This window comes from Rutidosis leptorrhynchoides, chromosome 5 (assembly GCF_046630445.1).
Source record: "Rutidosis leptorrhynchoides isolate AG116_Rl617_1_P2 chromosome 5, CSIRO_AGI_Rlap_v1, whole genome shotgun sequence".
In the NCBI taxonomy this organism is placed as follows: domain Eukaryota; kingdom Viridiplantae; phylum Streptophyta; class Magnoliopsida; order Asterales; family Asteraceae; genus Rutidosis; species Rutidosis leptorrhynchoides.
Window position 1 is genome coordinate 400,790,435 of NC_092337.1, and position 12,974 is coordinate 400,803,408.

The 12,974-nt window shown below is 32.1% G+C and overlaps 1 protein-coding gene across 1 annotated transcript in view; it reads right to left on the minus strand.

Annotated features, from left to right (window-relative positions):
- Positions 1-2,066: 2,066 nt before the first annotated feature.
- The window catches only part of LOC139847588 (BTB/POZ domain-containing protein At1g50280-like), a 44,785-nt gene continuing 33,877 nt past the window's right edge, over positions 2,067-12,974 (minus strand). The window contains exon 3 of the mRNA XM_071837287.1: positions 2,067-2,720. Coding sequence (XP_071693388.1) covers positions 2,196-2,720 — 525 coding nt within the window. The 3' untranslated portion in view covers positions 2,067-2,195. The remainder of the gene's footprint in view (positions 2,721-12,974) is intronic.

Below are 12,974 nucleotides of genomic sequence, written 5' to 3' on the forward strand. Positions count from 1 at the left end.
TGTTGTTACAGGAAATAACTTAAAAGAAATTGAAAACTTTAAAAGTTTTTTGAAAACAAAATTTATGATAAAAGATTCAAAATACTTTCTTGATATTGAAGTTTTACCTAATGATAAGGGTATTTGTTTGAATAAGAGGAAATATTGTCTTGAGTTGTTGAATGATTATGGGATGCTTGGGTGTAATCCTATTGACACTTCTATTGAACCTAACATGAATGTTGAAAGTGAACCAAGTATTAAAGACCCTTAGCTAAAAAATATTACTGAACACTAGAAACTTGTTGAAAGATTAATCTATTTAACTCTTACAAGGCCTAATATAGCCTTTTCTATGCAAGCTTGAGTCAATACATGCATGCTCCATTACAATCTTATTTAATCTAGCTTTTAGAGTTTTGAGATATTTGAACGGTACTCCTAGAAAAGGAGTTCAGTTTGTTAAAAGTGATTCTTTTAAGTTGTATGCATATAGTGCTTCAGATTATGCTAAATGCAAGTTAAATAGGAAGTCTATGACTGGTTATTAGGTATATTTCTGTAATTCTTTAATATTTTGGAAAAGTAAAAAACAAACAACCATTTCTAGGTCCTCAGCTCAAGCTGAATATATGGAGATGACATCAACTGCTTGTGAAATTGTTTGGATTATAAATCTTTTAGCTGAATTGGGGATAATGGTTGAGTTACTTGTGAATTTGTTTTGTGATAAAAGTTCAGCCTTAAAAGTTGCAGCCAACCTTATTTTTCATGAAAGAACAAAATATTTTGAAATGAATGTACATTATACAAGAGAAAAAGTGGCTGCATGTGTTATAAAAACTTTAAAAGTTGGTTCAGATAGTCAGCTTACTGATATCTTAACCAAAGGGTTAAGTGTAAGTCAGCATGAACAATTGGTTAAACAATTGAGATTGCTAGACTTGTTTCAAAATAAGTTTGAGGGGGAGTGTTCGAAATAATATAAGGCAAACTTATTTTGAAACTTCATGTATTTATCTTTACTCAAATCTGGTGTTTCCTAGAATAATTGTAGGATATACTTCTGGTTGATTGATTCTGAATTACTGGTTGCAGCTGGATAGTGAGTGATCTTTGGTTATGTCAAGTTGAAGAGCTAAGAAGTCAAGGATACAGTTGCACTAATAATTTATTTAATTTATATTGATGATTGGGATGGAGTTTACATGTTAAAGGAGTATTGGGCATATTTTCAAGTAAAGAAGCCCAATGAATGAATAGCCCGTTAGTCATGTGGTATGGTGCTTTATTCAGTATAAAATCATCTAACTTCGTGTTAGATGGTTAGATGATATATTCGAGTGCTTCTTCTCTCATTCAGTTACACAATTTTCTCTCTAGTTTTTCACAATTTAGATTTGGAGTTTTTTTTCTCTTGATTGAGTGATTTTATTATCAATCCACATCTTGTGGTTTTGATTGTGAGGTTTTGTTCCTGTATTAATTCTTTGTGTATACGATTGTTGTTTTAGATAGTTTGGATTGTGATTACTGAATTGAGATCCTGTTGTAATTCTGTTATATTTGGTTGATTAGTGAATGGTTATGGTTTGTTTTACACTCCATTTCAACATTGATCTAATATTCATGGACCTGAAACTATCATTCTACATTTATATATATTTGTTGTTTTAGATCGGCGGCGGCGGCGTCGTGGTGGTTGTTGTTTTAGATTGATCTTCTAGTCAAATGAAAATATCATTTAATAACCGTGAATTATTAATTTTTTTTTTTTTTTTTTTTTTTTTGTAAGCGAGGAAACTCTCCTATTAAGGAGCACATTGGCTCTCCTGTAGAAGATAAAACCTCAGGTAATCAAGTCCCCCGAGTGCGAGACCTGATATCGGGTGAATTGCACATTATGCACTTCCTTTTTGAACAATTTGGCATATCCAGGAATTGAACCCGAGTGGTGCGTTTCATTGGGCAACCCCTGACCACTCAGTCAAGTCTGCGTGATTAAATTATTAATTTGTTGAGTCAAAGTACTAAACAATTAATACAATCGCTTAAAAGTTAAAAACCTATATATTTTCAAATGATGCTTCATAAACCGCACACTTGATTATATATTAGTTAATTTACATACAATCACACTCATAACACATTCTTAATTATACACTTGAAATACCAAAATTTACTAAAAAAAGTAACAATAAAACTTACAAAGAGGTTCAACATAATCTTGGCAATGGTCTACCGTGAGACGAAGATGACGTCACAACTCGATCACCCTTAACCATTTTTGACATTTGACCTTTCATTTCTCTACAAATTTTCTCCAATTCCACCACTCTCCATTGCATCTTTTGCAAATTTAGTTTCACCAAACCATCATCAATCTCTTTATGATCATCATGTTGTGAGCTACTTCTCGAGCTACGATCAGTTGAATCGCATTGAAAATGGTCATGGCTGCCATTATTGTTGTAGAGCACCATAAGTTCTCTATTGCTTTTAGTTAAAGGGGTTTCATGAATTTGGACGTCTTTGAATGAGTATTCTTGAGGATGATGATGATCGTCGTTGTAATGATCTACTGGTATATTCGAGTGTTGTGATTTGAGCGCTTGGATCGCGATTCTTGGTGGGATCCTTGGGTTTTTGGCCAAGTCTTTACATGCTTCTAAACTTAGCTTTTCATAGTTTAAGCACCTACATAACCTTGATCTTTCTTCCAATGATAGACAGGGGTGTGACTGCATGTTCAAACACCTTATGATTAAAATAAAAAATACTAACAATAGTTAACAAATAAGCGATATATGTAACCGATTGTGTCATTGGTTGTACTCAACTATTGATACAATAAACTTATTAATAGAGATAATCGGTTAATGAGTGCTCTACATAAGATACTAAAGGAAAAAAATGTGTATATATAAATCTAAAGAAATTTCCATTCACTATCAATTGATTTTAAAGTATTAAGGCTAAATGGCTACAAACTTTCTGACGTAAAAAAACAATGAATATATCACACCTCATAAGAGGCGTGATTTTCATCAAAACACGCCAACTCTCACTATAAGTGTAATAAGAATAAAAATAAGGGTGATGATATGTACACAATCATTTTTATTATGTACAAAACCAACTATATTTTACATTGTTGTACTATACAACACTTTAAAATATGATTGATTATATGTACATAACAAAAATGGTTGTCATTCATCTAATCTAATAATCTAATAATAAGGAATAAACAATGAGAATGAGTTTCTTTTCAATGAGATGCATGTCCCAACCTTAATGACCGGAATATAACATTTACGACCTTTTCCATGCGTGGTGCCACGTGGAAAATGTAAAGAGATAACGGGAGTTCATGATCGGGTGAGGTGAAGAACATAGAAACCAATCATGTGGCCGTCTAGTTGATTCTTGATCCATTGACTACATGACAAAAAGAAATTGCATGCCACCTAGTTTCTGATCTTTGATTCCCCTTTTTCCCTAACTCACGTTCTTACCATTTTCTATTTTTCTTATTACTATAAACAATTTTGTTACAGTATAACATCTTATTTATAACTACTATTGATCAAAAGGTCAAATTCTAAGCTTAAGCGTATCGTTAATCATACCGTTATTAACAACAATTTCATAGATATAGATGAGAATCGTCTATGCAAGTAACAAATGATGTATTTCAGAATTTATGTATTTCACTATCAATTTATCATTTTAGCATGATTATATATAGTTTTAGAATTTATGCTATGTAGACAACATGATGTATTTCAGAGTGATTGTTAAATGGAAAAAGGTGATAGAAAAGTATGAGATATAATAATTGGAGACAGGAGTTAGGACAGAAAAAAGTACAGCGTGTTCATAAGGACATGGGTCTCAGATAGGAGCAAACTGATGAGATGATGACAGACATGTACGTAGTTTGTAGATTACGTATAAATTCTTGATTTATTAATTTATTTTTGTAAAGAACTCTAAAAGTTCATTGGAATACACAAAATTCTTGTATAATTTAATAAATACCCCTTATCATTTTAATTAAATTATGTAACCGTTATATACTAGAATTTTATGCACTTTAATAACAATCATTAGAGTTATCATTAAAAAAGTCGCTATTATGAATATGAAAATTTAATTATTGTTCTATGTATTTCCATTTCCAATATATGTATAATGGCTCTAGTCATTTTTGTCATTTTGTGCATTTGTTGGTGTAGTTTTGGTTGTTGTAGTGTAAGGGCATTTTAATTTCATCTTTTTAAAATCACCTTTGTTCTTATATATTGATTTTTCTATTGGAATGTGTACAAATGTTTTAGGTTAACGAAGTGGACATCTCCCATGCTATATTTTTAATCCTTCGTTTCTTCTTCCTTTTTCGATCCCAGCTTCTAGCCCAAAGAAGTGGGTCTAAACATAGCTAGTTTGACAAGTTTAATGAGTGTATTCAACTGATTCCAAAATTATTAGTATATATTCTTTATGTTAAATTTTAAGAAAATTTCTTATGTTAAGATGCATTAATTAATAATATGTTGTGTAAAGTCTAGTAGTTAGCTTATTAAAAAGAAAAATTCTATTTTACACCACAGCGACATTTTAAAGTCTATATTTACAAGTCTTTTTTTTTTTTTTTTTTTTTTTTTTTTTTTTTTTTTTTTTTCTGGCAGCTTAATCACAATCCTAAGAACTATTATTAAGATGCAGTTAAATTGTACTACTATATAATTTCGTAACCGTCACTTTAAATTAAATATATAGCCGTTTTGTGCAAGAGTTTTTTTCTTTTTCTCACGAAATTCATTATAAAATGATAATATAGAGCTTCACTGAAAAAAATAAATAAAAATATAAAATATTATGGTAAATTAGATAGTTATTTATCACTAAATATGATCGGGATAAATTATTTCATGAGGATGTTATGGTCAAAACAATTCACAAAACTAAATGAAAAAAAGATGGTAGTTGATGAAATTAACCAATCACAATTCATATTAATTTACTTCTTTTTCTCCTCTCTGCTTTTACTATAACCAAAACAACCTAATTGAAAAATGATCAATGTAACATGTAAACATTGAAAAAAAAAAAAAAAAAAAAAAAAAAAACAGAAATATTCAGCATAAAAATATATGAAATTTGATCATGAAATACACACGCATATTCAGTTATAGTTTTAAGTCACAAAAAAAAAAAAAAAAAAAAAAAAAAAAAAAAAAAAAAAAACCAATATAACGGGGTATGTGTTTATCAAATGCTATTCCAAAAATGGGTAAATTGGTAATAAGCACATATAATTTGTCTTATGTTTTGTTTGTGTGTCCCATCACCTATACTCATTCAATGGCATCTCTTGACTTTCAGATGAACAAAAATTTCAATTTCGATGTTTACTAAAAGATAAATTCATATAAATAGTTAAATAGTATAAATTTAAGTAGGCTTGCAAGTTGCAACTTTGCAAGGAAATTGAACATTCAGAATACATTTTGTGAATTGTTATGTATGAAGTTCAAGGGTGCTAGGCTTACATAATTCTACAAGAAAATCGTTACATAATCATTGAACCAATCATGTAAAGAAAGAGAATAAGAAGGGAAAAAAAAACATGTGTTTTGATTGATGTAAGTGTCATGCCATGTTATCATGTGGAGTTTTGTTTGTAGATTTTATGTACGTTTAGCATTTCTCAAAAGGCTTTTTGTTTGTTTGTTGTTTAGTAAAATAAAAAAAACACTAAATATATTGTGTTTCGAGAAAAATATGTTTGTATTTTTTGTTGTTTAGAGAAAAATATGTTTAACAATTCTCGAAGTCCCATGTCATGTCATTGTGTTTTGATTAGTGAAAGTCTCATGTCATGTCATTGAATTTTTTGTTGATTAAAATATATTCATTAACGTTCGGTAAAGTCCGTTCATTTTAGTTTATGTATGAAAGGGCAATTTTAGGAGCCCCCGTGACACAATTTGTTGAGTGTAAATATTCAGTTTGTATTCAATGTCACTAAATTGAAGTATAGGTGTCCATATATTTATTAGATTTATAGTTGTTTTGAGGTAAACAGCTGCTAAAATACATTTTAAATATAAGTACTTTTTAATATATATGTTCAGGACCTTTTTGAATTCTGATAGTAGATTTGTCAATGTTAATATAAGTTTTCTTGTACATTCTTTTATGTTAATGAACAGACATGTTTTCTTAATGAACAATAATGAAAAAAAAGAAACTCATTAGTTTATTCGTTTTTATCCGTGTTCGTTCATTTATTTAAGAAAAAATTAATGAACAAACACGAACAAGCTTGTTCCTTCATTTATTCAGGAAAACTTATGTTTTTCCGGTGACTCTTAGACTCATTGGATCTCTTTTGGGTGTTCTTTTGGGTCGGTTTCGATCGACCTTCTTTCGATCTCTTTGCTATATACGGACTGTTGGGAATTATGATCTGATGAGTCAAAAAGTATTTTGCAGATTCTAGAGTCTGGAGATGTAGAGTCTGAGGTTGCAGACTCTGGTGCTTATTGAAGTCAACGATTTGAAGATGTCTTGATGGCTAAGCTAAGGAAGATTCTGAAGATATGTTTAAATATTAAGAAGATATGTTTTGATTCGATTTTATCTCCAGAAGATTAACTTCAGAATTATTTTATTAAGTTTTTAAGTTTATCTTTTCCTTATTTGTAGCAAAGTAGTTTTGGAAACCAAATCTCCAGATTTGGTTTTTGATCTGTATAAATAGGGACGTATGGTTCATTTGATATATGTACTTTCACGATTAATATCATTTGTCTTCTATTCTATAATCGTGTTCTCTCATTCTCTGTATCATTAATTCTTATTTATCGTTTGAGTGATAGTCTGGTGTTCATAGTTCAATTACTGTGAACTAATAACTGGTATCAGAGCGGGAAAGGTGTAAATCCTATCTCGGTGATCTTTAAAACGATCCATATTCTTTAATCAAAAGGTCTATCAGTATTATTACTACCCCAGATATGGCTATAATTGAAAAGGCTGGTGGTTCTAGCAAGTTTCAGGAAGATCTGAAAGCTGTTGAGAAGATGGATAAGGACTCTATTTGCAATAAAGCTTCTGCCTATAAGGTACAAAACTTTGTGAATTATCTTGATAATGAAAAAGTGAGAATGTTTCAGTACTTGTTGCTTGACTTTAAGTGGTGTTTAGAAGATATTGATAGGTTAAGAACACAAATTTTTGATCTTAAAAATGTCATCAAAGACAAAGATGCTGAAATTAAAGGCTTAAAAAAATGTGAGGCTGAACTTGACACCTATAAAATGGCATACACGGAAGAAACTAAAAGGTTAAATACTGAATTAGGAAGATCAATTAAAAGGTCAAAACATTATGAAACAATTTGTAAATCCTGGTGTGTATCTTCCAAAAAGAATTCTGATGCTATTGCCAAACAAATTCCAAATGATGTCAAAGCTATACTAGGTGAAAACTACATATTAAATAATAATGTGGAAGTTGATCCAAGTGTATTTAAACCTGACATTTTACCAAACACATTTGTAAAATTTGATGGTGACAAAAAGATTTTAACTAATGCTTTTGTAAGATCTTTAGATCCCGTTGAATCTTCTGAGACTATAATACTTGAAAGCAGAAATCCACTAGAGTCTGAACTTTTAAAACCTTCAGACTCTAATAGTTTAGTCTCTCAAAATAATAGTGTATGTTCTGACCTAGAGTCTGACACCCAAGAGTCAAGTTGCAAGAGCAATTCTGAATCATCCTCGTGACACTTGTCCAGATCCAAAAAGGTTAACTAAAAGAAGGTCAAAGTCAAAACAAGCTAAGACTATTCAAAAACTCAAAAGGAAAATTTCAAAACTCAATGAAAAAATCAAGAGTCAAGAAAAACCTTCAGTTAAGAGAACATTTTGTTTTCCTAAGAAAATTGAGAAAGAATGGAAACCCAAAGTTTGTGAAAATAAAAGTGTCTTTAAATCTGTTAAGGACAAGTTGATTTGGATTAGAAACAAAGCTTTTGTTTGGAGAGTGAAGAGCACTCCAACTGAACCCACTGAAAAGTGGGTTCCCCTTAAAAACTAACCATTTTCTTTTGTTTGTGTCTTGTGTAGCAGGGTAATATGTGGTATTTGGACAGTGGTTGCTCAAGACACATGACTGGATGCAAAGAGCATCTTGTAGGGTTTGTTGAAGAAAAAGGTCCTTCTGTAAGATATGGTGATAATTCAGTTGCAAAGACTATTGGTTATGGTACTGTTAAAGCTGGAAGTGTTACATTTAAGAAAGTTGCTTTGGTTGAAGGGCTGAAGCATAATCTGCTAAGTGTGAGCCAAATTGCTGATGAAGACTGTGAAATCAGAATTAAGAAGAAAGCTGGTATTATTTATGATCCTAAAGGAAGACCAACACTTGTGGCCTGGAGATTTCAAAATGTGTATATGCTGGATCTAGAATCTGTGAATGCTAAAATTGAGACATGTCTGTACTCTCAGACTGTCCCTGAGCTCAATTGGCTTTGGCACAAAAGGCTTTCTCATCTTAATTTTAAAAACATCAATGAGCTTTCCAAAAAGAAGCTTGTAAGAGGTCTTCCACAATAACCTTTTAAGAAAGATAAACCTTGTTCTGCCTGTATTATGGGTAAACAGACCAAAATAAAGTTTCCTTCAAAAACCCTGGCTACTATCAGTGATCCACTTCACATGCTTCATATGGATCTATTTGGTCCAATGAACACTAGTAGTTTGGGTGGGAAAAGATATACTCTAGTAATTGTTGATGAGTATTCTAGGTTTACTTGGGTTATTTTCTTATCTGCAAAAAGTGATGCTCCTGAAGAAATCATCAATTTAATCAAGAGAGAGCAGGTTCAAAAAGGTGTTCTTGTTAAACAATTGAGAAGTGATCATGGTACTGAGTTAAAAAATGTTACACTAATTGACTTTTGTGAAGAGTCTGGAATTGGTCAAAATTTCCCTGCTGTTAGAACTCCACAATAAAATGGAGTTGCTGAAAGAAGAAATAGAACACTTATTGAAGCAGCCAGAACCATGTTATGTCAATCAAATGTTGCACTAAGGTTCTGGGCAGAAGCAGTTAATACAGCATGTTATACTCAAAATAGGTCCTTGATTGTGAAGAAACATGGCAAAACTTCCTATGAGTTATATCACAAAAAGGTGCCTACTATTCATTATTTTCATGTATTTGGGTGTAAGTGCTATATCTTGAATCATAGGGATCAGCTTGATAAAATGAGGCCAAAATCTGATGAAGGTGTGTTCATGGGATATTCTTCTGTGTCTAAAGCTTATAGAGTATATAATAAGAGGAGAATGAAGATTGAAGAATCTATTAATGTTTCCTTTGATGAAAGTTCTATTGAAATGGATCAGTCATCTAGTACAGAGCAATCTGCACTTGGTGAATTGTCAAATTTAATTTCTGGAAACAGTGTTCAGACTCTGGATTCAGAGTCTGAGTCAGATGAACCAAATTTGTCTGGGTTGAAAAATAATTATGCAGATGATTCTCATACAGAAGAAGTTCCACAAGAAGATGAGTCTGTTGTTATTCAAGAGGGTGATCAGTCATCAAATACCACCTTGGATCCTGCTGTTCCTACTAGAAAATCATCTAGAAATATAGTTCCTCCAAAGCATCTTGAGGATTATGTTGTGGATCCTACTGGTTTGCCTAAACCTAGCTCTTCTTCTCAGACACCTGTGTCTGACTTTGCTATTGCAAATTACTGCTTCTTTTCTTATTTTCTTTCACTAATTGAGCCCAAAGATGTATATGAAGCATTGGCTGACAATGATTGGGTTGAGACTATGACTGAAGAGTTGACAGAATTTGAAAGGAATGATGTATGGGAGTTGGTTCCAAAACCTGATGGTAAAACTGCAATTGGCACTAAATGGGCTTACAGAAACAAGGTTGATAAAGATGGTATTGTGATTAGAAATAAAGCAAGGTTAGTGGCTTAAGGGTATAGACAAGAAGAAGGAATAGATTATGATGAGACTTTTGCTCCTGTTACTAGAATTGAAGCTATTAGACTGTTTCTGGAATATGCTGCTCACAAAGATTTCAAGGTGTTTCAAATGGATGTGAAGAGTGCTTTCATGAATGGTAAATTGCAAGAAGAAGTGTATGTGAAACAACCTCCTGGTTTTGTAAGTAAGAAATTTCCTAAACATGTTTACAGATTGAAGAAAGCATTGTATGGTCTGAAGCAAGCTCCCAGAGCCTGGTATGATACCTTGTCAACATTTCTTCTAGAAAAGACTTTTTTCAGAGGAGCCATTGACAAGACTTTATTTATCAAAAAGGACAAAGGTGATGTGTTACTTGTTCAAATTTATGTTGATGACATTATTTTTGGGTCTACTAATCTACACTTAAGAAAATGGTTTTCTGACATTATATCTGAAGAGTATAGAATGAGCAATTTGTGTACTTTAAATTATTTTCTTGGGTTGCAAATTAAACAGAGTTCTGAAGGCATTTTTATTAACCAAAGTAACTACATCTCTGACATGTTAACTAAATTTGGTTTTAAAAATTGTTCTACTTTAAGAACTCCAATGAGTATTTCTGAAAAGCTTGATAAAGATGAATCTGGAAAACTCACTTGTCAATCAACCTATAGAGGTATGATTGGATCTTTGCTATACTTAACTACTAGTAGACCTGATATAATGTTTGCTACATGTCTTTGTGCACGTTACCAATCAGATCCTAGGGAGTCTCATTATAAAGCTGTGAAAAGAATTTTTAGGTACTTAAAAGGTACCCCTAACCTGGGTCTTTGGTACTCTAAAGACTCAGGGTTTGATCTAATTAGTTACACAGATGCAGACTATGCAGGTTGCAAATTAGACAGAAAAAGCACTTCTGGTGGATGTCAATTGCTAGGTGGAAAATTGGTCAGCTGGTCTAGTAAAAAGCAGAATTCTGTGGCCAATTCCACAGCAGAAGCTGAATATGTTGCTGCAGGAAGTTGCTGTGCTCAATTACTTTGGATGCAACATCAACTTTTGGATTTTGGGTTATCATTGACCAAAACTCCAATAATGTGTGATAATGAAAGTGCAATTGCTATTACTGAGAATCCAGTGTTTCACTCCAGAACCAAGCATATTGAAATCAGGCATCATTTTATAAGGGATTGTGTTGAAAAGGGCAAATTATTTTTAAAGCATATTGGCACTAAGGATCAATTGGCAGATATTTTCACTAAAGCACTTCCTGAGGAAAGACATTTCTATCTTCTTGGACAACTTGGAATGTTAAATCCATCTATTGAAATGTTGTCCAGTGATGATATTTCTTGAGTCTGAATTATTTTCTTAGAGTCTGGGTGACGTAATATTGTTCAGAGTCTGGGAAAGTTTACTCAAGTGTATTTTTGTGTATAAATTTGTTTCCTTCTTTAGTCAAATAAAGTTTTTTTTAAATTTCATTTTTAGGTTAATTTTTTTTTTCTTTATTCTATTTCCTAAAATAAAAGGGTCAAATTTGGTATTAATGAAGGGAGTTAATGGTAACTTTTTAAAAATTTTTGTCAGGAGTATTAATTTGATAATGATTGTGTCAATCTTTTTGATAACTTTCTGTTATGATGCATTGGGTTAATCTTGACCGTACAGATCAACCTGCAGATTCTGAGCAATCAGAGTCAAAGTTGTTACCCAAGAATTGAATTGAATTGAATTGAATTGAATTGTACAAATTGCCATTCTCGAGTATCTTTTCCGCCCTACACCGACACCGGATTTAGTTGGCTCGGTAATTTTACTCGACGTGTGGTTGTTTCTAAACAGGGAAAAACTTTGAATACACAAGCTTGTAACCCGCGGATGAACCGCACACTAGAGCCTTATTGGGGCTAAAACTAATAACGAGAGCCTATTTGGTATCATTCGAATTAACGGTATACTCCACCCCATGATGTTACACATACAGAGCAGGCTGAGGACATGAATGAGGAAATCCCACCTCATTCTAACCCATCTTCTCCCGCTGCTACTGAACAAAATCTTCATTTAACCCACCTTATGAACCCACCAGTTCATACTGAGAATACCACCATATCTACAACCTTAGATTCTACAGCACTTGTGAATTCACCTCAAAAATTCACTAGAAAAAGTGCTGCACGTACTATTCCACCACCTCTGCTAGAGGTTGGTGAGAAGAGTGCTTTAACCTAGCCTGAACCTGGTAGGTTAATTAGCTTGGATACCCACACTACAGTCACTGAGAAAACCCACTCAGTTGACTTACATGAAGAAGTCCCAATCCTGGACTCAAATAAACAAATCCAATAACCTACTGCAATGACCAAGCCAACTGCTGTAGTGACCCGAACTTTTCCATGTTTATATATATTAATTGAGATTGATATTTACATGATTAAATGTTTCCAACATGTTAAGCAATCAAACTTGTTAAGACTTGATTAATTGAAATATGTTTCATATAGACAATTGACCACCCAAGTTGACCGGTGATTCACGAACGTTAAAACTTGTAAAAACTATACAATGACATATATATGGTTATATATATAGTTAACATGTTTTTATTATAAGTATGTATCTCATTAGGTATTTTAACAATGAGTTATATACATAAAAATGAGACTATTAATTTAAGAAACTCGAAAACGATATATATAACGATTATCGTTATAACAACGTCTTACTAGGTACATATGAATCATATTAAGATATTGATACACTTGGTTAATTATGTTAAATGATAAGTAAATATATTATTAAGTGTATTAACAATGAAATTGATAATGCTAAAAACGAACATATATTTCATAGCATTATTCCTCAAGAAAGACAAGCTTTTAGTTGCAATTGTTCTATTTACAAGTGATATTCGTTTAAATAATAAAAGGTGAAGACAAAAGACAGATTCGACGATTTGAAGACGCAAACGACCAG